This window comes from Bombina bombina, chromosome 5 (genome assembly GCF_027579735.1).
Source record: "Bombina bombina isolate aBomBom1 chromosome 5, aBomBom1.pri, whole genome shotgun sequence".
Lineage (NCBI taxonomy): Eukaryota > Metazoa > Chordata > Amphibia > Anura > Bombinatoridae > Bombina > Bombina bombina.
This window is the reverse complement of record NC_069503.1, coordinates 1130092810-1130118682: the sequence shown is the minus strand read 5'-3', so window position 1 is coordinate 1130118682 and position 25873 is coordinate 1130092810. Positions and strand designations below refer to the sequence as shown.

At 38.4% G+C, this 25873-nt stretch overlaps 1 protein-coding gene across 1 annotated transcript in view; it reads right to left on the bottom strand.

Annotated features, from left to right (window-relative positions):
• Positions 1-25873, bottom strand: part of RHPN1 (rhophilin Rho GTPase binding protein 1) — a 284175-nt gene that overhangs the window by 43180 nt on the left and 215122 nt on the right. Inside the window, exons 6-10 of the mRNA XM_053715422.1 lie at positions 23279-23356; positions 21477-21601; positions 17113-17279; positions 15307-15494; positions 7555-7711 (exon numbers count right to left, since the gene is read on the bottom strand). Of these exons, the coding sequence (XP_053571397.1) occupies positions 7555-7711; positions 15307-15494; positions 17113-17279; positions 21477-21601; positions 23279-23356 (715 nt within the window). The remainder of the gene's footprint in view (positions 1-7554; positions 7712-15306; positions 15495-17112; positions 17280-21476; positions 21602-23278; positions 23357-25873) is intronic.

The following is a 25873-nucleotide window of genomic DNA, read 5'->3' as shown; positions in this document are numbered from 1 at the left end:
CATAAAAGCCAACATTACACCTATAACTGTGTTAATACCATTAAAGGGACATAAAAGCCAACATTACACCTATAACTGTGTTAATACCATTAAAGGGACATAAAAGCCAACATTACACCTATAACTGTGTTAATACCGTTAAAGGGACATTTTCCTTTCGTGACTCAGATAGAACATGCAAGTTTAAACAACTTTCTCATTTACTTCCATGATCACATGTTCTTTGTTCTCATGATATCTTTTGTTTAAAAGCAGAGACGCACGCTCAGGAGAGTGGACGTGTCTGGAAAACTACAAGGCAGTGGTTTTGGAACAATGCTATTCATTTGCATGAGCACTAGATGGCAGCACTGTTTCGTGCCATAAAGTGCTCCAGACAGCTACTTTAGGTATCTCTTCAACAAAGAATACCAAGGGAACAAAGACAATTTGATAATAGAAGCAAACTGGAAATGTTTTTTAAAATGGTATATCAGTCTGTCTCACTAAGGAACGTTTCTGGGTTTATATCCCTGTAATGAATATCACGAGGCTGCCTTGCACAAGACTTCCACAGAAGCTCCATGATAGCTGCCATTGGTTATAGGAGTCATTACATTAGATGGCAAAGTCTTATTCCTGAGCTCATGGGCAATGATGACCTCAGTAAAGCACAGATGGTCCTTTCTGAAACCAGAATGAAGGACAAAACAGATAATCAATCGTCCTAATTTCCTTAGTGGCTTTCAGGTAATACTTAAAAGTTATGACCACGCCAAGGGGCATATTTATTGTTCTCCAGTCAGACAATGTTCCCAGCCACAGAACTTGTCCACCCATCTGCTTCCTGCACTTATCATTGCACAACCAAATGATTGTGCAGCCCCACCCCCTACTTTTGCACAACCAATCACTAAAGAACAGGACGTATCAATCATCCCAAATGAATTAGTCCCAGTATAATGTAACTCCACTACCTTTAGGGTGGTGGAGAGGTTAGGAAGCAAAGTAGCAACCTTAAGACCACTGTTTCTTAACTTGAGAGAATGAAAACAGAAAAAAACAAAGCTATCCAAAATAAAAAATGTAAACCAAAACTAATACCCCTATAAAAAATTCCCCCCAAAAAATAAAAGCACCCCCTAATCTAATACTAAACTACCCTTAAAGGGGCTTTTGTAGGGCATTGCCCTAAGTTAAACAGCTCTCTTACCTAAACAAATTACCAATTACCCCCTAACAGTAAAACCCCTCACCCACCAAACCCCCCAAAATAAAAAACTTACCACTAAAAAAATAAACTACCCATTGCCCCTAAAGGAGCATTTGTATGGGTATTGCCCTTAAAAAAGGGCATTCAGTCCTTTTACTGCTTTTAAAAGGGCAATCAGCTCTTTTCCAGCCCAAAAAAAAAAAAAAAGCCACCCCAAAAAATAAAAAAAAAGACTAAGACTAAGTCCCAAATAGGTACTCACGGTTCCTGAAGTCCGGCGGAGAAGGTCTTCTTCCAGACGGCTCCATTATCTTCTATCTTCATCTGGAATGAAGGCGGCATGGAGCGGAGGTGAAGAGCTGTCTTCCCCGATGCGTGTATCCTCAGCGGTGGCAGTACTCTGTGGCGTGGAGGCTCCACGCCGCTTTGGAATGCCGTCGCTGAGGATCCGTACATCGGGGAAGTCAGCTTTGCACCTCTGCTCCGCCTTCGCTTCGGATAGAGATAGAAGATGACGGAGCCGCCTGGAAGTAGACCTTCTACGCCAGACTTCAGGAATGGGGAGTACCTATTTTTTTATTTTATTTTTTATCATTTTGTTTCTTTTTTTCTGTAATGTTAGACTTTTTAATTTTTTGTAATGTTAGATTATTTTTTTGTAATTTAATGTTAGGATTTTTTATTTTAATTGTAATTTAGTAGTAATTGGGGTTAATTTAGGGGGTGTTAGGTTAGGGGGCTTTGTAATTAAATTACAGCTAGATTACGAGTCTTGCGTTATGAGTATAACGCTGCTTTTTCCCTACCACTGCTATTACGAGTCTTGTAGGTATAGCTGTACCGCACACTTTTTTGGCCGTCACGCAACGTCAGTACCGCACTTTTAATAAAGGCCTTTTTCAATGGGACTTCCATAGCGCCGGTATTACGAGTTTTGCCTGGGAGGCCAACAAGTGAGCGGTACACCCTATACCATCACAATTTGTACCGCCATCTAAAGTCAGTAGTTATGAGTTTTATGCTACAAAGCTGTACCATAAAACTCAAAACTAAACTGTCACAAAGTACACTAAACCCATAAACTACATATTAACCCCTAAACCGAGGCCCTCCCGCATTGCGAACACTAAAATAAAATTATTAACCCCTAATCTGCCGCTCCGGACATCGCCACACTTAAAAAAATGTATTAACCCCAATTTGCCGCTCCCCGACATTGTCGCCACTAGAATAAAATTATTAACCCCTAAACTGCCTCCTTCCCGCATAAAAAACACTATTTAAATATAATTAACCCCTAAACTGCCGTCCGCCCACTCCGCTGCTATAATAAACCTATCAACCCCTAAACCTAACCCTAACACCCCCTAACTTAAATATAAATTATAAAAAATCTAAATAAAACCTACTATTAATAACGAATTCCTATTTCAAACTAAATACTTACCTATAAAATCTAAGCTAGCTACAATATAACTAATAGTTACATTGTAGCTAGCTTAGTTTTTATTTTTATTTCACAGCTAAGTTTGTATTTATTTTAACTAGGTAGACTAGTTAGTAAATAGTTATTAACTATTTACTAGCTACCTAGTTAGAATAAAGACAAATTTACCTGTAAAATAAAACCTAACCTGAGTTACACTAACACCTAACATTACAATAAAATTAAATAAATTAAATTAAAAAAATATATTTATCTAAATTACAAAAAAAATAGTAAACACTAAATTACAAAAAATAAAAACGAATTACTCCTAATCTAATAGCCCTATCAAAATAAAAAAGCCCCCCCTAAAATAAAATAAAAAACCTAGCCTACACTAAACTGCTAATAGCCCTTAAAAGGGCCTTTTGCGGGGCATTGCCCCAAAGAAATCAGCTCTTTTACACGTACATTTATTTTACAAACAAACCCCCAACAGCAAAACCCACCACCCACACAACCAAACCCCCAAATAAAATCCTAACTAAATAAACCTAAGCTCCCCATTGCCCTGAAAAGGGCATTTGGATGCTAGCTTAGGGTTTTGGGCATTTAGCTCTTTTACGTTGCCCAAAACCCTAAGCTAAAAATAAAACCCACCCAATAAACCCTTAAAAAAAACCTAACACTAACCCCCGAAGATCCACTTACAGTTTTTGAAGACCAGACATCCATCCTCATCCAGCCGGCGAAGTCTTCATTCAAGCGGCAAGAAGTCGTCCTCCAGGTGGGCAGAAGTCTTGATCCAGACGGCATCTTCTATCTTCATCCTTCAAGACATCCGGTGCGGAGCATCCTCTTCATACGGTCCCAGCCGTACACTGAAGGTTCCCTTTAAGCGACGTCATCCAAGATGGCGTCCCTTGATTTCCGATTTGCTGATAGAATTCTATCAGCCAATCGGAATTAAAAGGTAAAAAATCATATTGGCTGATGCAATCACCCAATTGGATTGAGCTACAATCCTATTGGCTGACCCAATCAGCCCATGGGATTGAGCTTGCATTCTATTGACTGTTCCAATCAGCCAATAGAATGCAAGCTCAATCCTATTGGCTGATTGGATTTTTTTTACCCTTTAATTTTGATTGGCTGATAGAATTCTATCAGCCAATCGGAATTTAAGGGACGCCATCTTGGATGACATCCCTTAAAGGGAACCTTCTGTGCACGGCTGGGACCGTATGAACAGGATGCTCCACGCTGGATGTCTTGAAGATGGAGCCGCTCCGCATCGGAAGGATGAAGATAGAAGATGCCGTCTGGATGAAGACTTCTGCCCACCTGGATGAAGACTTCTCCCGGCTTCGTTGAGGACTTCTTGCTGCTTGGATGAAGACTTCGCCGGCTGGATGAGGATAGATGTTCGGTCTTCAAAAACTAAGTGGATCTTCGGGGGTTAGTGTTAGTGTTTTAAGGTTTTATTGGGTGGGTTTTATTTTTAGTTTAGGGTTTTGGGCAACGTAAAAGAGCTAAATGCCCTTTTAAGGGCAATGCCCATCAAAATACCTTTTCAGGGCAATGGGGAGCTTAGGTTTATTTAGATAGCATTTTATTTGGGGGGTTTATTTGGGTGGTTGGTGGTGTGGGTGGTGGCTTTTACTGTTGGGGGGTTGTTTGTATTATTTTTTTTACAGGTAAAAGAGCTGATTTCTTTGGGGCAATGTCCCGCAAAAGGCCCGTTTAAGGGCTATTGGCAGTTTAGTGAAGGCTAGGTTTTTTTTTATTTTGGGGGGGCTTTTTGTATTTTGATAGGGCTATTAGATTAGGAGTAATTCGTTTTTATTTTTGATAATTTCTTTTTTTATTTTGTGTAATTTAGTGTTTATTATTTTTATTATATTTATTTAGATAAATGTATTTTTTTATTGAATTTATTTAATTTTATTGTAATGTTAGGTGTTAGTGTAACTCAGGTTAGGTTTAATTTTACAGGTAAATTTGTCTTTATTTTAACTAGGTAGTTAGTAAATAGTTATTAACTATTTACTAACTACCTAGTTAAAATAAAGACAAATTTACCTGTAAAATTAAACCTAACCTGAGTTACACTAACACCTAACATTACAATAAAATTAAATAAATTCAATAAAAAAATACATTTATCTAAATAAATATAATAAAAATAATAAACACTAAATTACACAAAATAAAAAAAGAAATTATCAAAAATAAAAACGAATTACTCCAAAAGCCCCCCCAAAATAAAAACTAGTCTACCTAGTTACAATAAATACAAACTTAGCTGTGAAATAAAAATAAAATCTAAGATAGATACAATATAACTATTAGTTATATTGTAGCTATCTTAGGGTTTATTTTACAGGTAAGTATTTAGTTTTAAATAGGAATTATTTAGTTATTAATAATAGGTTTTATTTAGATTTATTTTAATTATGTTAAAGTTAGGGTTAGACTTAGGGTTAGGTTTCGGGGTTAATATATTTATTTAGTGTTAGTGATGTGGGAGGCAAGAGGTTTAGGGGTTAATAACTTTAGTATAGTAGTGGCGGCGGCGACGTTGGTGGCGGCAGATTATGGGTTAATAAATTTATGTAGGTGGCAGTGACAATGGAGGTGGCAGATTAGGGGTTAATACATTTATGTAGGTGGCGGCAACATTGGGGGCAGCAGATTAGGGGCTAATAAGTGTAATGTAGGTGGCGGTGATGTCGGTGGCAGCAGATTAGGGGTGTTTAAACTCTGGGTTTATGTTAGGGTGTTAGGTGTAAACATACAATTTCTTTCCCAATAGACATCAATGGGGCTGCGTTACGGAGCTTTACGCTCCGTCATTGCAGGTGTTAGGCTTTTTTTTAGCGGCTCTCCCCATTGATGTCTATGGGGAAATCGTGCACAAGCACGTCAAAGCAGCTCAAAGCAACGCTGGTATTTGTGTGCGGTATGGAGCTCAACGCTGCCATATTGCCCACAAACTCAGTTTTTTTGCAAACCTGTAATAGCAGCGCTATTAAAGTTGAGCGGTGGAAATAACTTGCAAGTTAGTAGCGAGCCTCTCATAACGCAAAACTCGTAATCTGGCTGTTAGTTATTTGCGTTGTGGGGGGTTGGCGTTTTAGGAGTTTATAGGTTAATTAGGTTTATTGCGATGTGGAGGGTTGACGGTTTAGGGGTTAATAGTATAAGTAGTTAGTTGGCCTTGTAGGGTTTGGCAGTTTAGATGTTAATATTGTAATTTATTTAGTTGGCATTGTGAGGGTTTGTTGGTGTAAGGGTTAGATAAATTCTGTTGTGGGAGTTTAGCAATTTAAGGGTTAGGTTTTTTTGTTAATACATAGTACGGCGGTTATGTTTATTTTTTCTTAATACTTTGTGTGGGTGGTTAGTTTTTTTTCTTAATACTTTGTGTGGGCGGTTAGTTTTATTTTTTTTATACTTCGTGCGGCCGGATAGTTTTTCGGATTCTTTCCCCACACTGCCTTTTTCGCAATCCACTGGGATGTTGCTTTGCGCACACAACCAACATTCTTTTGGCTGCCTCACGCAGCCAACATTCCTTGGAGAATGCGTGTGCAACTGGCGACGGTGATGGACGTGTTACAAACGCGATTATAGTATAGATGAGAGGACACTGTCTTTGGAATAAAAGAAGCAGGAGTCCTAAAGACAGCATTTTCCTGGTGGTTAATTATGGAAGCATCAAAGTAGACAAAAAACAGAGTTCTGGGGTAGTTGTGTACATGACCACAAGCAAACGTATCATAGAAGTTAATGGGACATGGTACTCTACAATATTCTGTCAATCATTATTATTTGATTGAAAACAATGTAAAGTAAAAAATGAATTGGAAACAATACCGTTAAACACTGAATAGGGTGACATTGAAAGCAATTAATTGCAAACATAGGTAATTAAGCTAATAACATATGCGTAGATGATCCATTAGCCATAACAATCTGAAACTCCTTAATAGTTTAATCCTTTTTAGCAGAGAAAACTAGTAGCTCTTGTTGTCTACACTAACACTATTTATGGTAGGGGAAATTCTTATTGTTTCTATAAGCATCATTTGCTACTGCTTTTGCGGGGTGATACCCAGATAAAAAACCTCTCTTGTGTTGCTCTGATGCCTTTTGATCAGTAGTTGGCCCATGCAGGTAGGTATGTGACAGAAAACCGTCGGTTATTGGAAGGTATGTGAACTGCTGAACCTGATTGGCAGGATGTTACATATGCCACACCCCTAAAAAAAGTGTCCTATAAATTTAAATGAGGCAGCCCATAACTGATCCACTGAGATCCTGACACTGATTTGCTGCCAAAACTGTTTTACCAGTATATATATTTAAGAATGAATACAACATATTATGCTATGTGAAGAACATTGAAATGTGAAATTAATTTTTCGTGTTGGGTTAGTGCATTTGGCTTTTGTGTAAATATTGGTGTTAGTTTTTTTCCACGTTTCACGCTCTATTGAAGTCAATTGGGGAATACGTTAACGTGGTTGCAATATTCTAAGTTCCATTTTTAGTGTGCATTGGGTTAGCGCTCATGCACAAACTTTCAACTTGTAATACACCCGCTAGCCAACACGCCCAAAAAGCTTTGGATCAGTAGTTGGCCCGTGCAGGTAGGTATGTGACAAATACGTGATTGGAAATGCTAAATTGTTCCTAACTCGTAATCAATCCAGGAAGTTTTACTAAGTATTTTTTTCTTTTACTAATCAATGTTATGAAAGTCAATAACAACATGTGTAGCGTAACAGACGGTTATCATTCTACACATTGCACCGATCTGCATCTGGATGCCCTGAACACATAAAACATCATTTGTTAATGAACTGTAGGGCGTGAATATAACGTAACAATATCTGCACTACTAGCAATAATAAAGAAGCCCTATACTTACTGCTATAGTCACAGAGGGCGTTGGCAGCATAATAATGGGACAATGCTTTGAAATGTTCTGCTTTGACTCGTACCATGGTGGTCCAGGAAAATGGGACATAGTCTTTAACAGGTGGGAGGGTCATTGACTTATACACCAATGTATAGACATCTTCAACCTGTAATTAGGAAATAGAAAATAAAATAAAGTGAAGCTGCCCTTAAGCGTTTTGATTAACCTAAATCAGGGATGTCCAACTTACAGCCCGAGGGCTACATGGGGCCATGCCACTAGTTTTTGCAGCCCTTCAGGAAAAGCAGAACTAACAAAGTGCCATATTTTAGTTGCTCTAGGAAAAAGAGTAACTACTAGCAGGGAAGAACAGTAAACAGAAAACCCTGCAACCTTATCTAAAGATATTATAGAATGATATACTTTTAAATGATGTATTTATTTAATAGCCCTTAATTTATATGTAGCCCTGAAGGCTTTTAAAATACTGATCTGTGGCTCCTGTGTGCTAGAAAGGCCATTACTGACCTAAATGATGAGTTTAAGGTAAAGCTGGAATACATTTTGACCAGTGATGTCCTGCTAGTCCAGGAGTAATCTCTCGGCACCTTTAAGGCATGACGTGTGCCTATTGTAAGGTTTTCAGGATAATGTTGTGACACAGTGGCTTCAAGTCTCATATATATCTGTATCATGAATGAGTGTCACTGTCCTGAATTATGTACAGTAAATGATAATAATTGCTGTGCCCATTGCCAGACACAAAAGCTGATGTCATTGTGACAATATGCTTTTCTGGTTACTGCTGATACTACTTACAATAATTATTTTTGATGCTTTACAATTGCGTTTAAGGGGAGACCTGATCATTTACGTTACAGGTTTTTTACATCTAAATAGAATGTCTTAATTTATTACAGCACTTTTCTTTTTTAAATGAATGTTCCTGTGCTTAATAAACTGACGTTTTATGTTGGAATTGTGCCCCAGCTACACACAGTCAGACACTTACCGTTAGTTTCACCAGCAGTGATAATAATGAGCTTTATTTTGCATTAGAGGCGACAAGAGGAATTTGGAAAACTGCTTCTTGACATACGTAAGCCCAGGGTGAACAATACACAGTAGCTAGGGAACCATGGTGCTTAGTCTTCTTGGCTACTATAATTGTACTTCCTTCTCTAGCTTCTCAGTATTCTTGGTAGCAGTTTCAAATAATGTGTCAACCCATGCACTGGTCACAAAGTGACAGTGTACTGTAAAACTAGGTTCCCCTTAATGTTTCCATTTACTTGTAATACCAGCAAGAGAGTATAAAATGTCCAGAGTTTTTCCTTTATCTTTATTTTTGTATATGAACTAGCTGGTTTTGCTCTTTGAAACTACAACACATTAAAATGGGATGTGCTTGCGGAGAGATCAATGCCCCTTACATTATCACTTTTTATAAGCACAGAGAAAAACCTTCTTATGTTATAACAGTTTAAGGTTAATGGTCCTCAGATCCTGTATATCTCTGCACTATAGTACTGCACAGACAATAATAGGTTTCCTTTATATAAACAAGTGGGGGAATCAGAAACCTGTGTCCTGTATTTAATCAGTCCTGAACAGAACAACATCAGTATATGATATTGCTGTTACAGGGCTCTCTAGTTCTGCAGTCCGTCAGCTTACACATCCAGAATAAGCGATTATAATGTGCCCTTTAAAGCGGTTTTGTGGCCTCTATGGAATGTAATGAGCCCTTTAATAAGGCATTTCATATACTTAATACTTAAAGACTACAACATATACAAACAAATGCCAAGCTGCTGACCTTTATACTTCACATTCACTTAAAGGGACACTAAACCCAATTTTTTTTCTTTAATGATTCAGATAGAGCAGCAATTTTTAACAGTTTTCTAATTTACTCCTTTTATCAATTGTTTCTTCTTTCTCTTGCTATCTTTATTTAAAAAGCAGGTATGTAAAGCTTAAGAGCCGGACCCTTTTTGGTTGAGAACCTGGGTTATGCTTGCTTATTGGTTTGCTAAATGTAGCCACCAATAAGCAAGCGCTATCCAGGGTGCTGAACCTAAAATGGGCCGGCTCCTAAGCTTTACATTCTTCATTTTTAAATAAAGATAGCAAGAGAATTAAGAAAAAATTATAGTAGGAGTAAGGAGGGTCAGCTAGCGCACCCTACCTTTCTGGTTCCTGTTTTTATTATTGATATTTTAATAAACTGTTTTTACTTTTCTAATTGGAACCTTGAACTGCCTATTAAATATCAATTCTTATTGTATCCATATTTTTCCGCTGTTCATACACACAGGCGCCTCTCTTTTTTCTACATTTAGTTTTAGAGTAAATTAGAAAGGTGCTTAAAATTGCATGCTCTGTCTGAATCATGAAAGAAAAAAAAATGTGGGTTTAGTGTCCCTTTAATCACCAAATCCATAAGCTTCAGTTCAAAATATTTGCAAGACACAAGCTATCCAAATGTGATTCAACAGTCATCAGATGGCTGCTCTACCAATTACTGTATCAGTTGCCATATTCGCTAGGTTATCCTCCTCTCAAATTACCAGTAGTTACTTAATTTCTTCTCACTGTAGCCTTGATTCATTAAAACCCAACTTTTGAGAGACACTCTTTGCACGAGTCACCATCATCCCACCTCTCTACATATTAAATCATACTGTGTTACCATCATTTACATCCCTATGGATCATACCATCACCAGACTTGCCTATGTATTATAAAGCACCACCACCACACCCTAAGGACCATATTGCATTAGGCCGCCATCATCAAATCTCCCTTTAGATCATATTGTCACCAAACTTGCCTAGCTATCATAAAGCACCACCACTATACCCCTAAGGACCATATTGCATTATGCCACCATCACCAGATCTCCCTTTAAATCATATTGTCACCAAACTTGCCTATTTATCGTAAAGCACCACCACTACACCTCTAAGGACCATATTGCACTAGGTCACCATCACCAGATCTCCCTTTAGATCATATTGTCACCAAACTTGCCTATTTATCGTAAAGCACCACCACTACACCTCTAAGGACCATATTGCACTAGGTCACCATCACCAGATCTCCCTTTAGATCATATTGTCACCAAACTTGCCTATTTATCGTAAAGCACCACCACCACACCCCTAAAGCCCATATTGCATTAAGTCACCATCATCAGATCTCCCTTTAGATCATATTGTCACCAGACTTGCCTGGGTATCATAAAGCACCACGGCCATTACACCCCTAAGGACCATTTTGTATTGTCACCATCACCAGATCACCCTTTAGATCATATTGTCACTAGATCTGCTTCAGTATCATAAAGCGCCACCACTTCACCTATAAGGACCACATTGCATTAAGTCACCAAAACCAGATCTACCTTTAGATCATATTGTCTCAATACTTGCCTCTGTATCATAAAGCCCCACCACTACACCCCTAAAGACCTTATTGCACTAGGTCACCACCACCAGATTTCCCTTTAGATCATATTGTCACCAGACTTGCCTAGGTATCATAAAGCACCATCACAACCCTAAAGACCATATTGTACTAGGCCACTATTACCAGATTTCCCTTTAGATCACATTGTCATCAGACTTTTCTAGGTATCCACCACCAGATTTCCCTTTAGATCATATTGTCACCGACTTTCCTAGGTATCATAAAGCACCACCACACCCATAAAGACCATATTGTACTAGGCCACCATTACCAAATCTTCATTTAGTTCATATTGTCACCAGACTCGCCTAAATATCATAAAGTACCACCACTACACCCCTAAAGACCATGCCTGATGAAACAGCATTTGTTGCTGATAAACGCGTTGCTATTTACTGTGTAATTGATACATTTACACTTTTATTCTATCCCTTGCTCCTGGTTTTTATTGAGACTGCTGTGCCTCTCCTGATTGGATCACTTGGTCACCTGACATCACGTCGGACATTTCCTGGCTCCTGGTTGACTCTTACGGGCGACTCTGTGGGTCCCGTGCTGCTTTGTACGGCACTCCAGTTGTGCGGCTACCTTCGGTGAGTTGCCACTACTAGGGGCTCTGGGCTCGCTACTGCTGGGCGCTCAAACTCTATAACTCTATGTGGCGCCTCTTTTTCTCCTCTATAGGTTCCATCATATTGTACTAGGCCACCATTACCAGATTTCCCTTTAGATAATATTGTCACCAGACTTGCCTAAATATCATAAAGCACCACCACCACACCCCTAAAGACCATATTGTACTAGGCCACCATTATCAGATTTCCCTTTAGATCATATTGTCACCAGACTTGCCTAAGTATCATAAAGCACCACCACCACACCCCTAAAGACCATAAAGATCACCAGATCTCCCTATGAATCATACTCACTGTGCCACCCTATGGATTATTTTGCACTTTGTCACTATAACCAAACCTCCATATGGATCATATTGCATTGTGTCACTGTCACCTCACCATACTCCTTATGGATCACATTACACTTTCAAACCGTAACCAGACTTCCCTATGGATGCACCATCCCCTGATCTCTAAATGAATAATAGTCGCTGTGACGGAAACATAGAAACAGATATTGACGGCAGATAAGAGCCATAGGCCCAGCAAGTCTGCCAGATATTACCGAACAGTATAAACTTATCTAGTTCGCAGAACAGCCTTATGCTTGTCCCAGGCATTTTTAAAGTCCCCCACAGTGTTTGTCATTACTACCTCTTGAGGAAGTTTATTCCATAAATCAATCATTCTTTCTGTAAAGAAGTGCTTCCTCAAATTACTCCTGAATCTACTACCCTTCAGCTTGAGATCATGACCCCTTGTTCTTGAATTTTCCATTTTATGTAAAATACCTACAGCCTCAGTTTTAGTAAGCCCTTTAACGTACTTGAAAGTTGCTATCATATCACCTCTTTCCCTTCTCTCCTCTAAGCTATACATATTTAGGTCATTGAGCCTATCCTGGTAAGTTTTATTTTTAGACCATGTACCATTTTGGTAGCCCTCCTTTGCACATTCAAGTTTGTTAATATCCTTCTGAAGATATGGCTTCCAGAACTGCACACAATATTCAAGATGAGGCAAAACTAATGATCTATAAAGTGGCATAAGAACCTTACTATTTCTGCTGCAAATACCTCTACCAATAAATCAAAGCATTCTGCTGGCCTTACTCGCTGCATTACTACATTGTTTACTAAGTTTTAAATCATCTGAAATAATAATTCCCAAGTCCTGTTCCTCATTTGTAACAGTCAGTAAAGTGTCATTGAGTCTGTAATTAACATTTGGATTTTTTTTCCCCTAAATGCATTATTTTACACTTTGCTGTGTTTAACTTTAGATACCAGTCATTTGTCCAATCCTCCAATAGTTGTATATCACTTCTCATTTTGTCTACCCCCCCCCGGAACATCCACTCTGTTACAATTGTTGTATCATCTGCAAACACACATACTTTCCCCTGTAGCTAGGGTTGCCACCTCAGCCATATTTTCCTGGACACTTATGAGTTACACATGCTGCAGGGTGTTTCTGGACAGCTCTATTCATATTTCTCCCTGCACACTGTGCAGCATGTGAAACTTTTTTGTTTTGTATTTTAAGGGACGGGTGGCAACCCTACCTGTAGCCCTTTGCTGATATCACATATAGATATGTTAAACAAAACAGGCCCCAGAACTGACCCCCGAGGAACACCAGTAGTAACAGCCCCCTCTGCTGAATGAACTCCATTTACTAAGACACTTTGTTTTCTGTCCTTAAAGGGACACTGTACCCAATTTTTTTCTTTTGTAATTCAGAAAGAGCATGCAATTTTAAGCAACTTTCTAATTTACTCCTATTATCAATTTTTCTTCGTTCTCTTGCTATCATTATTTGAAAAAGAAGGCATCTAAGCTTTTTTTGGTTTTAGTACTCTGGACAGCACTTTTTATTGGTGGATGGATTTATCCACCAATCAGCAAGGACAACCCAGGTTGTTCACCAAAAATGGGCCGGCATCTAAACTTACATTCTTGCATTTCAAATAAAGATACCAAGAGAATGAAGAAAATTTGATAAAAGGAGTAAATTAGAAAGTTGCTTAAAATTTCATGCTCAATCTGAATCACGAAAGAAAAATTTTGGGTAGTGTCCCTTTAAGCCAGCATTCCACCCAGTTCACAATTTTTGAGTCTAGACCAAGGAGATACAGTTTATGAACTAGTTTGTTGTGTGATACAGTGTCAAATGCTTTGTTGAAATCTAGATATGCTACATCAACTGCTCCACCCTTGTCTAATACTTTTGTTACATAATCAATGAAGTCATTTAGATTAGTCTGACATGATCTCCCTGAAGTAAAACCATGCTGATTTCGGTCCTCTAAATTGTTTGTCTTTATGTAAGTCATAATTCTTTCTTTTAAGAGGCTTTCCATTAATTTCCCTGGCTTGTAGTGACCAGTTTCTTCCCTACTGCCTTTTTTATGAAGATCCTTTACGGAAGAGTGGGTGCCCAGGCTCGCTGATGGGGGGTTGGGTCCACATGGTTTCCCTTATTCTGTGTTTTGGGGCCTGCTCTCAAGATTTTCAAAGTCTCTGCTTAGAAGACTGATTTACATATCTGAGCAGGCTGCTTCAAAGCAGAGAGTTAATTACTCATGGCAGTAAATCTTCTAGGGACAAAAGTGGTATCTTGTCCATCTATTACCCTCAGATCTGGCACTTCAAAGGGTTAAAGGGACAGTCAACACCAGAATTTTTGTTGTTTAAAAAGAAAGATAATCCCTTTATTACTCATTCCCCAGTTTTGCATAACAAACACAGTTATACTAATACACGTTTTACCTCTGTAATTATCTTGTATCTAAGCCTCTGCTGACTGCCCCCTTATTTCAGTTCTTTTGACAGACATGCAGTTTAGCCAATCAGTGCTCAGTCCTAGGTCACTTTACGTGCATGAGCTCAATGTTATCTATATGAAACATGTGAACTAATGCCCTCTAGTGGTCAAAATGTATTCAGATTAGAGGCAGTCTTCAAGGTCTAATAAATTAGCATATGAACCTCCTAGGTTTAGCTTTCAACTAAGAATATCAAGAGAACAAAGAAAAATTGGTGATAATAATAATTGGTGTGCTGGGTTACGATTGGTTGCTAAGATCATCACTAGGGGGCGTGTTGTGAGCTGACAAGAGAGATTGGCAGTTTTCAAAACCACTTGGCGTGGGGAAAAAAGAGAGTTATTCCAAGTTGCCTGAACTATCCAGGGGTCGATTAACCAAGAGCTCTCTAAGGGGCTATAACAAGACTGTGCAAGAGGACTATTTGTATTTACCTGTATTCTACTCACTGTGGCTGATTGAACAGGGTACTTTTTCTCCTAGCCCCAAAGTGAGTGTGTTCTTTCTGTATTTTCTGTTTGCCTATTTTTAGTGAATAAATTACAATTTATTTCACCATTCGTTTTCCTCATTAAAATGATCCTAGTAAAACAACGGTATAGAGTGCTGGTCTCCCATGACAGAATTCCCTGAGGATATAGCAATGCATTGCTTCTCCTGGGGCATGTATTGTCACTGGCTATATGTCCTGCTTAGAAGACTTAACTGTGTAAGCCTTTTTGTGTATTAAACACATATATACCTGCTAACATGTGTGCTATACTAAACAAAGTATTTATGCATTAGGATGTCTGTTTAAAGCAGCTACTAGGTTATCATCTTAGTAAATCTAACAGTATTTACCCCTGCAGATTCTTGTGCCATACGCAACTGTGTGACAAAATCATTTTGAGGGTTCTCCAAGGCAAACTTTTCAAAAACACACTCCTGAACCTGTGCCACCATCAGACGGACCAGCATATTCAGGGACGGTGTGCTCATGTCCAAACTGGGGGCATTGGAAAAGTTTTCTTTAAGGTAGTTAAAGCAACCTGTAGGGAAAAGAGTGTCTAGATTACTTACTGTGTAATAAACACAGCAGAACACATTCTGTCTCACAATTAGCTGGAAGCATTTAAGAAATGGCCCAAATAAGATGCAGCACTGTGCTAAATAACAGCCAAAAGCTGCAATCCTTTGCTAACTAACTGCCTCACTTTTAATGTGTTTCCATGCAAAAGATTAAATATTTTTTTTATATTTATATGCACATATATTTTCAAAATATCAGATTGAAGAATTTTCTATTTATATTGCATTGGTATAATACTCAAATATGGAAGTGTTGCCCAACACAATTAGGAATGCACTGTCCACAAAAAACAAAGGAATAAACAATCTATGTATGTATGTATGTATGTATGTCTATATGTATGTATATATTATCTATGTATGTATGTGTGTATGTCTATATGTATGTATATATTATCTATGTATGTATGTATGTATGTATGTAGATATCTATGTATGTATGTATGTATGTATGTATGTGTGTATGTATGTGTGTATGTATGTATATGTGTATGTATGTATGTCTATATATAGATATGTATGTATGTATATATTATGTATGTATGTGTGTATGTCTATATATAGAAATGTATGTATGTATATATTATGTATGTATGTCTATATATAGATTTGTATGTATGTCTATATATAGATTTGTATGTATGTATTTCTATATATAGATACTGTATGTATGTATGTCTATATATAGATATGTATGTATGCATGTCTATATATAGATTTGTATGTATGTATGTATGTCTATATATAGATACTGTATGTATGTATGTCTATATATAGATATGTATGTATGCATGTCTATATATAGATTTGTATGTATGTATGTCTATATATAGATATGTATGTATGTATGTCTATATATAGATTTGTATGTATGTATTTCTATATATAGATACTGTATGTATGTATGTCTATATATAGATATGTATGTATGCATGTCTATATATAGATTTGTATGTATGTATGTCTATATATAGATACTGTATGTATGTATGTCTATATATAGATATGTATGTATGCATGTCTATATATAGATTTGTATGTATGTATGTCTATATATAGATATGTATGTATGTATGTATGTCTATATATAGATTTGTATGTATGTATGTCTATATATAGATACTGTATGTATGTATGTATGTCTATATATAGATTTGTATGTATGTATTTCTATATATAGATACTGTATGTTTGTATGTAGGTCTATATATAGATTTGTATGTATGTATGTATGTCTATATATAGATATGTAGATATGTATGTGCATAGATATGTGTGTGTATATGTATGTGTGTATGTATGTATGTAGATATGTATGTATGTATGTAGATATGGATGTGTGTATGTCTATATATTGATATGTAGGTATGTATGTATGTATATAGATATGTATGTATGTAGATATGTATGTGTGTACATAGTTTTAGGTTAAAGAGGCAGAAGGAATAAGACATACACACAGATTGAACGCTTAGCGATTCATGGACCTAATCAAGCAGCACAATGTCATGGAGGGATTAAACTTTGAGATGCTGATAATAAGAAGTATCAGTGCATTTGTACTCTAACCACATGTACCTGCTGCCTTTTGAAATGCCTCAATGGCTGTATTTACTCCTTGTACAGACAGGCGATCTTGTCTTGCCCCAATCTGAGTGTATAATGCGCCCATATTGAACAGCACGCTCCCTTTCTCAAATGCCAAAGCCCGCTGACAGGAGGGGACCCCAGTAAGGGAATCGTACCTGCATAGGTTAAAATAAAATACACAGATACTGACTACATTAACATCATCATGTTAGGACAGAACCATTAATAACAGGTGAAAATAAAAATATTTGCACTGGCAGAGAGAAGGTGGCTGCGCAATAAAATGGAAAGTGAGAGACTGCACTAAACATGATAGGAGAGGCTGTGCAGTGGTGAGCACTAATCATGGTGCCAGGACCATTACTTAAAGGGACAGTAAACACCACTTGAATTTATGTAAAAACCTGTGCTTTTCCCATGATCCCTAGAGGAGCAAAAAAAGCAAAATCTGTAACCTAGGTTTTCAAAATGCTGCAAATGGCCTAAGTCAGCTACTGATTTGAAGCATTTTAAAAACGTGGTTTACAGAATCTGCTTTTTGGCCTATCTATCGATTATGGGACATTTTTACAAAAATGCAAGAGCTGTTTTATGTCCCTTTAAGGTGCCATGGGTGCCCTGGCACATTGGTTTCTTGAACCCAGTCTACAAACATCATAACATACCACCAGCATACCCAACCTCGCACAGCAAAAGCATCTCCTCATCATATAGAACATGACAACTCTGTATAGCACACACTTCATTCCCTGGTATCCAACCAGCAATGGCACCCACAACTAGAACAAACAACTCCCACTACACCCAAAACCCACTAGGAATGATCAGCCTCTACCATATTAATCTTCCTCACCTACCATAGCCTATGACTATTCATACTACAACCTCACAAATTACTTTCACCCATCAGACAATGCCTCCCACCAAAGACAGATTTTGTCACGGCAAAAGTCAAACAGGAAGATACCACTCTTACATAATCCCCTGCTTTATATGATCAGTGCTGCCCAGAGGGCTTTTTCATTTTGAATGAAGTGAATCTTTATGTTACTCTTAGGGCTCGATTTATCAAGCAAGGGCAGACAGGGGTTTACATATTCACCCCTGTCCGCCCCAGCTCGCCTCTGACAGGCAGCAGTCCGCTGAAGGAATTCAGCATTGCATTTGAGTGCTATTTTAGGCTCACGTGGAATCCCGCCCCTGCCCGCGCACAGCCAATCATGCGCGGCCAGAAGCGGTGAAATTCTCCAGCCTAAGAGGTGGAGAAGAGGGTAGAGAAGCTGTTTGATAAAATCATGACTGCAGGTTCTCTTGTGAGAATCTGCAGTCGTAGGGGGAGGAGAAAGCTCAATAAACCGAGCCCTAAATCTTCATCAGTTTCTGGCCTTATAATTACAGATAGTAAAGCCGGCTACCTGGAACATCATTAGGTTCCTCTAACCAAGCAACACTGTTGAATGACAAATGTGGCTGGCAGTGCAACAGGGAGTTCAGTTTATTACGTAGGAGAGAGTGGGGGAAGGACAGATGTAGCTAGGATTAGTACTAGTGACTAAAACAAGCATTTAGTGTAGGGGAACCTAGGAGATTAGATCATCCTTTAGTATACGGGGGCTTCAGTACTTTATTTTTTATGTACTACTATTGAGACAGTGAAACAGATTCTCTAAAGGTTTTTGGTGTTGCAAGATTATCTTCAAGGTCACGGTAGTACTGAGAGGCCCTTCAAAGAGTTTTACAAAGACCCATTTTAGTTTATCTCACTATGAGGTGTAATGGATGTTAAGAAAACACATACAGTACATTATAATATACTGTACAAATAAAACATTTTTAATGACTTCTCTCCAAAGCCCTCTCTGTAGCTGTCACTTTATTCCTAATAAAAGTTAAGCATAAATATAAATTTTATATTTATACTTATAAGAGAGGTTCCATAGTAACCGCAATAAGGTTGCTACCTATATAGACAGGGATTTCAGCACATCTTTTTAATAATAAACTGCTGAAACAAATGTCCAGCTCCGCTTAATGGCGGTAGGTGGATACTGCTTCCATATACCACTCACCTGTAAGCCATCTCAAGAGTGTCTCTAATAAACAAAATAAAATATGGTTAGAACTCATGAACCAATAAAGCAGAGAAGCGTTGGTTGGGAAATGTCTAAGCACAGATTAGCTGTACAATTTTATTAAATAGAAATCACATGAAGCAGCATAATAAATATTCCAACTGTGAGCTAGCTGTACTGACAACACCTCCACTAGTGGGTGGTTACGTGCAGAACGTAAAATCTGCCACCATAGTGAGCCGTGAGGATCTATGTCAGTAAGTAGCCTGTATAAATAAGTCAAGAGCATAAACAAAATCACATAAGCAATAAATCCATATGTGTGGGAATATCTCCCAGTATTGTGCACAATACTTAAACAACCAGTAAATAACAGGTTAATTCCAATCTTAATAATTTAGAGACTTTTTAGACTGTAAAGGGTAATAACACAACTCCAGTAACAGCGGACACCACCAATATAATAAGAGGTATCAGGCGTCATGTTATAGTAAGTCTGGATCTATGTGCATATAACCCAATTTTACAGGCTGATTGTATTTCCCATAAAATTAAAGGTATGTTAACAATGGTTGTGTTTTATCAGGCTATCAAATAGCTAGTAGAGGCTATGGGGAAGAGAATTAACAACTCCAGTATTCAGCGGGCACCACCAATATAAAAAAAGGTAACAGGTGTCATGAATGCTAGTTTCCCTGGATCTATGTTAACGCTCCCCCAGAGCCATTTAATATTATCTGTCACAGTAGGTTAGCAAATACACAAGACGGTTTGATACAAGTAAAATAATAGAGCAGTGTATATATAACACCCATAGACAGGATTTCAATTTTCAAAATTCAGAAATGTCCCGCAAAGTGAATCCGTGTTTTTACACAGTACATCCCAAACCTTCCGGTATATTAAAGAGTTGAGGATTGAGGTGTCAAAGTTAAGAAATTGTACTTGTAATACAACCGTATGTTCTGCTCTAGATGGTTAGATATCCCAGCGTTGTTTCAGTGTAAACTGGGTCAGCTTGCTTCATTCTCCGTGATCCAAGATTTTAAACAGCGTGGACGCTAACAGCGATCTGTCCAACAGACACGTCCACCTCCACTCCTCACGTCACTGCCGTTTCATCCCCCACGTGACTGTCAGTAGTCACAGGGGTTTCCTCAGGGCAAAAGCGGATGCCGATTCTAAAGGCAACCATATTATAAACAACCTTCTTTCAGCTCATAGGTGGATACAAACAGTAGTATTGGCCAATAGCAATCCTTAGGTGAGCCGCAGCCCTCTTTTTTATTTAGAATAGAGGAAAAGGTGAAATATATATACAGTGAATTTTGAAAATTGAAATCCTGTCTATGGGTGTTATATATACACTGCTCTATTATTTTACTTGTATCAAACCGTCTTGTGTATTTGCTAACCTAAAAAGTCTCTAAATTATTAAGATTGGAATTAACCTGTTATTTACTGGTTGTTTAAGTATTGTGCACAATACTGGGAGATATTCCCACACATATGGATTTATTGCTTATGTGATTTTGTTTATGCTCTTGACTTATTTATACAGGCTACTTACTGACATAGATCCTCACGGCTCACTATGGTGGCAGATTTTACGTTCTGCACGTAACCACCCACTAGTGGAGGTGTTGTCAGTACAGCTAGCTCACAGTTGGAATATTTATTATGCTGCTTCATGTGATTTCTATTTAATAAAATTGTACAGCTAATCTGTGCTTAGACATTTCCCAACCAACGCTTCTCTGCTTTATTGGTTCATGAGTTCTAACCATATTTTATTTTGTTTATTAGAGACACTCTTGAGATGGCTTACAGGTGAGTGGTATATGGAAGCAGTATCCACCTACCGCCATTAAGTGGAGCTGGACATTTGTTTCAGCAGTTTATTATTAAAAAGATGTGCTGAAATCCCTGTCTATATAGGTAGCAACCTTATTGCGGTTACTATGGAACCTCTCTTATAAGTATAAATATATAATTAATTTAAGGGTCTGCACATCATATTTTTCCTTCATAAAAGTTTTTTTCACCTGGGCGTTGCCTTTTAGCCTAATGTAAAGATACATTCTTTAGGCCTTACTAGCCTCCCTATCCCATCTATATTATCAATATAAATTGGCAACTTTTATACAGCTCAGAGTATTTGTTTAAATATTTTGCACTGTAAAATAGCTTTACCTTCTTCACAAGGAAAAAAGGTCAAATGCTGATCATATAAATAGATACAAATATAACAAGCTCCCAGAAGACCAATAGAACACAAACCAGTGGAAGAAGACGCCAAGAGTTTTGTTGGGGGGGAAGAATCGATTATCTAGATAATACAGCTGATTGTAATATTCCATCAGGAGCTCCAAACCAGCTTCACTGCGACTCGGTGTCCTCATCGCCTGTAAAGATGGCAAAATAATGACAGTTGTGAAAAAAGTGTGAAATATTAAAGGGACACTGAACCCAACTTTCTAATTTACTCCTATTATCAATTTTTCTTCGTTCTCTTGCTATCTTTATTTGAAAAAGAAGGCATCTAAGCTTTTTTTTGGATCAGTACTCTGGACAGCACTTTTTTATTGGTGGATGAATTTATCCACCAATCAGCAAGGACAACCCAGGTTGTTCACCAAAAATGGGCTGGCATCTAAACTTACATTCTTGCATTTCAAATAAAGATACCAAGAGAATGAAGAAAATGTGATAATAGGAGTAAATTAGAAAGTTGCTTAAAATGTCATGCTCTATCTGAATCACATAAGAAAACATTTGGGTTCAGTGTCCCTTTAATGATATAGTTTTTATACCTTTCCTACTACATGATGCAGGTTATCCTCTAGACTAGCTGGAGTTAAGTGTGATGAGGTTCACTAGAAAGTGATAACCTACTCTCCTTTAGTCTCTACATCCCTCTACAGAAAGTACTACTTAACCCTTTCGGTGCTAAGCCTTTTTTCACCCAAGTGCTGAGCCAATTTTGAGCTTTTTTGCTACCTAGATTTAAACCCTTTTGCGAGTCAAATTTCATTGAGTGACCCACACAAATGATATATGGTTTCATTCAGCAGGCCCCGCAGATTTACAATATATCCTTATTATATTTATAATTCATGACATATGACATAGCTGTGGAAAAAAATGAATAAATAAATAGGAGTCCATACAAGCTTTTTGGGTTGGGGTTATAATATAGATTAGAGAGACCCCATTGTTTAGAACAGAAATAAAAGCACTTTTTTTTCCTTGCAAGGAAATGATGCCATTCCCAAGCAAATCAAAATGTGTTTTTTATACTTTTTTTTAAAAGATCTGTTGTGTGTTACTGCTCAAAGACTACCATCAAATGATTCTCCTTCAAATGAGGGGTCTTGGAGGTTTGTACCTGCTATGGGAGCTGAGATTGAGGGGTCTTGGAGGTTTGTACCTGCTATGGGAGCTGAGATTGAGGGGTCTTGGAGGTTTGTACCTGCTATGGGAGCTGAGATTGAGGGGTCTTGGAGGTTTGTACCTGCTATGGGAGCTGAGATTGAGGGGTCTTGGAGGTTTGTACCTGCTATGGGAGCTGAGATTGAGGGGTCTTGGAGGTTTGTAGCTGCTATGGGAGCTGGAATTGAGGGGTTTGGAGGTTTGTAGCTGCTATGGGAGCTGAGATTGAGGGGTTTGGAGAACCTCCCCCATCCAGCTCCATAGCAGCTACAGTGAGCTTCCTGGTTATGCCCCCTTTATGCATACGTGGTGACGTCATTGGCATTCCCATGAAGCCTGGGAGTGCCCCCCACTAATCCACCAACGATCCTCAGTCTGTAGCGAGGGGGGGGGTGCCAAAAACAGCATTTGATCGGCGATCCCCCTGCATGACGAGAAGGGCTTGCCATTTGCCTACGGGTAGCGATGTGCATGACAAGAACACCTCGTGTGCATCAAAGGGGTTAAAGGGACATGAAATGCAATTTTTTTTCCTTCCTGATTAACATAGAGCAAATTTTAAACAACTTTCCAATTTACTCTTCTGTAAATTACCATTACATACAAAAGAAAAGCAATACGTTTGATTAACTTCAAAGACACTGACTTACTTGCCGGAGTTCCATGAAATCTTTGGTCTCTTTTTCGTAGTCAGCACCATCTTCGCCATAGTGACTGCTGATAAATTCCTGGGACAAAGGGAATATGCAATAAAAAAAAAGTCATAACTGATGCTTGGAACTAGTTTTTTCACAAAATTAAAATGAGCAATTCATATATTTATTATTTTAACAGACTTCTCTTGCAAATATTTCAATCACATGGAATCCAAAACTGTGATTAAAAAATACTTTAAAGGTACATGAAGCCCATACAATTTAAAGAACGTTTCCAGCTTACTTTGATTATCTTTAATAGGCAGGTTTTAAATTCCCAGCTAAGTAGCGTGAACATCTCTGGATCACTATATGGCGGCAGTTTTACAAGAATGCTTAAAAGTTTATGGGAACACTAAACCCAAATGTTTTCTTTAATGAATCAGATAGAACGGCAATTTTAAGCAACTTTTAATTTACTCCTATTATCAATTGTTCTTCATCCTCTTGGTATTTTTATTTAAAAGCAGGAATTCAAAGCTTAGGAGCCGGACCATTTTAGGTTCAGCACCCTTGATAGTGCTTGCTTATTAGTTGCTACATTTAGCCACCAATAAGCAAGCATAACCCGGGTACTGAACCAAAAATTGTCTGTGTCCTAAGCTTTACATTCCTGCTTTTAAAATAAATATAGCAAGAGAACGAAGAAAAATTGATAATGGAGCATGCAATTGTAAGAAACTTTCTAATGTACTCCTATCTGAATCATTAAAGAAAAAATTTGGGTTTAGTATTCCTTTAAACAAAGTTATACACTGATGCTATATATTTCACCGGACACATGCACACTACCTTCCTAGGTATTCTTTTCACTGAAGAATACCATGAAAACAAAGTCAATTTGATAATAGAAGTAAAATGTAAACTCTAAATTTTATGGGCTTTCTGAATCATAAAAACATAAATTATGACTTACCGGATAATTTTCTTTCCTTCGATACAGGGAGAGTCCAGCTGCATTCATTACTTGTGGGAATACAGAACCTGGCCACCAGGAGGAGGCAAAGACACCACAGCCAAAGGCTTAAATACCTCCCCAACTTCCTCCATCCCCCAGTCATTCTGCCAAGGGAACAAGGAACAGTAGGAGAAATATCAGGGTGAAAAAGGTGCCAGAAGAAAAACAATATAAATTTAGGGTCGCCCACCGGAGAACATGGGCGGGAGCTTTGGACTCTCCCTGTATCGAAGGAAAGAAAGTCATAATCTATGTTTTCCTTCTAAATACAGGGAAAGTCCACAACTGCATTTATTACTTGTGGGAAAATTATACCCAAGCTGGCCTGGGCTGAAACCATCACCCCCTCACCACCACCACTGTGCCAATGAAGGCCTGAAGGTGAATTGGAGGGCAGAAAAATGAAGATGTATTCTAACTTCGCAAGTTCAAAGGCCAAGAGCCTTCCTGTCCAAAAAGACCAAGCTGTATCCAAAGGAGTCAGCCTGATGTCAACACCAGAAACTCCGGTCTAGGTCCACCTCTAAGGGTGGAATGAGCAGGAAGCAATCCCAAAAAAATTCTACTAGTAGACACTGGAAAAACCAGAACCGTCAAGACTCGGGAGCAACCGCAACACCTAGAAACAGGCTACTGTCACATTAAACCCCAGACCCCAAAGAAAACTTCCAGAAGAAAAAATTGTCCCTAGGACCCGAACCTGTTTAAAGAAGGAAGAAAGAAATGGGTATCCAGCAACAGCAGCTGGATTCGAACCCTCAACCTTTGAGTTGCAAGCCACAGAGATAACCAGGCTACACTGGACTGCTCTAAGCCAGAAATATATCTTCAGCCTAAATAGAAAGGACCGTGAATCCCCACTGACCAAAGAGATCCAATAAGCTCTGCCTATAAACATATAATGCTTTAGGCAAGGGTATTTGTAGGACATGCATTATGTAGAGTACATAACCACAGCTGGATTTGAACTCTTGACCTTCAGCTTTCAAGGAAGCATAGATTACCACTAAGCCATTGTGGGACACCATTCCACATCAACAGTGATAGACACTGTGAAGGGTACCGGGACAAGACACCAAAGGCCACCTAGTCCAGGAGGCCGGAAGGAAAAGGCTCAACTCCGTCCTCCAGGACCCCCAGACCCCTATGATCCAGCATCCCGCGCACATCCAAAAGAACCTAAGACAGGTCCTGCCTGTCCTCCGGTATAGATGGACCTGTTCTGCCTGGACCAGAAGAGCTCCTTCTCTGAGGTGGAAGGAAAAAACAGACTGACTATTACCCAAAACGGTTCCTGCCCGTCATCCAGGGTATGGCACAGCTGTCATAAAAACCATAAAGAGGCTTAACTTCAATTCTAGAAATCGAGGGAACATCATCCCGACCAAAAAACTAGAAGTTTCCATTGGAAAACTCCAACAACCTCGAACATCAAAGTTGATAGTACCAAAAATCCAACGGGACGAAACATCCTTCTAAGAAGAGTTTCTATAACAACCCAGAGCTCTAAAAAACAAACAACTATCTGAAACGGAAAAGGACGCAAAGAAAAAACAGGCAACCGCTCTGAAAACGAGAGTGCAAATGGTAAA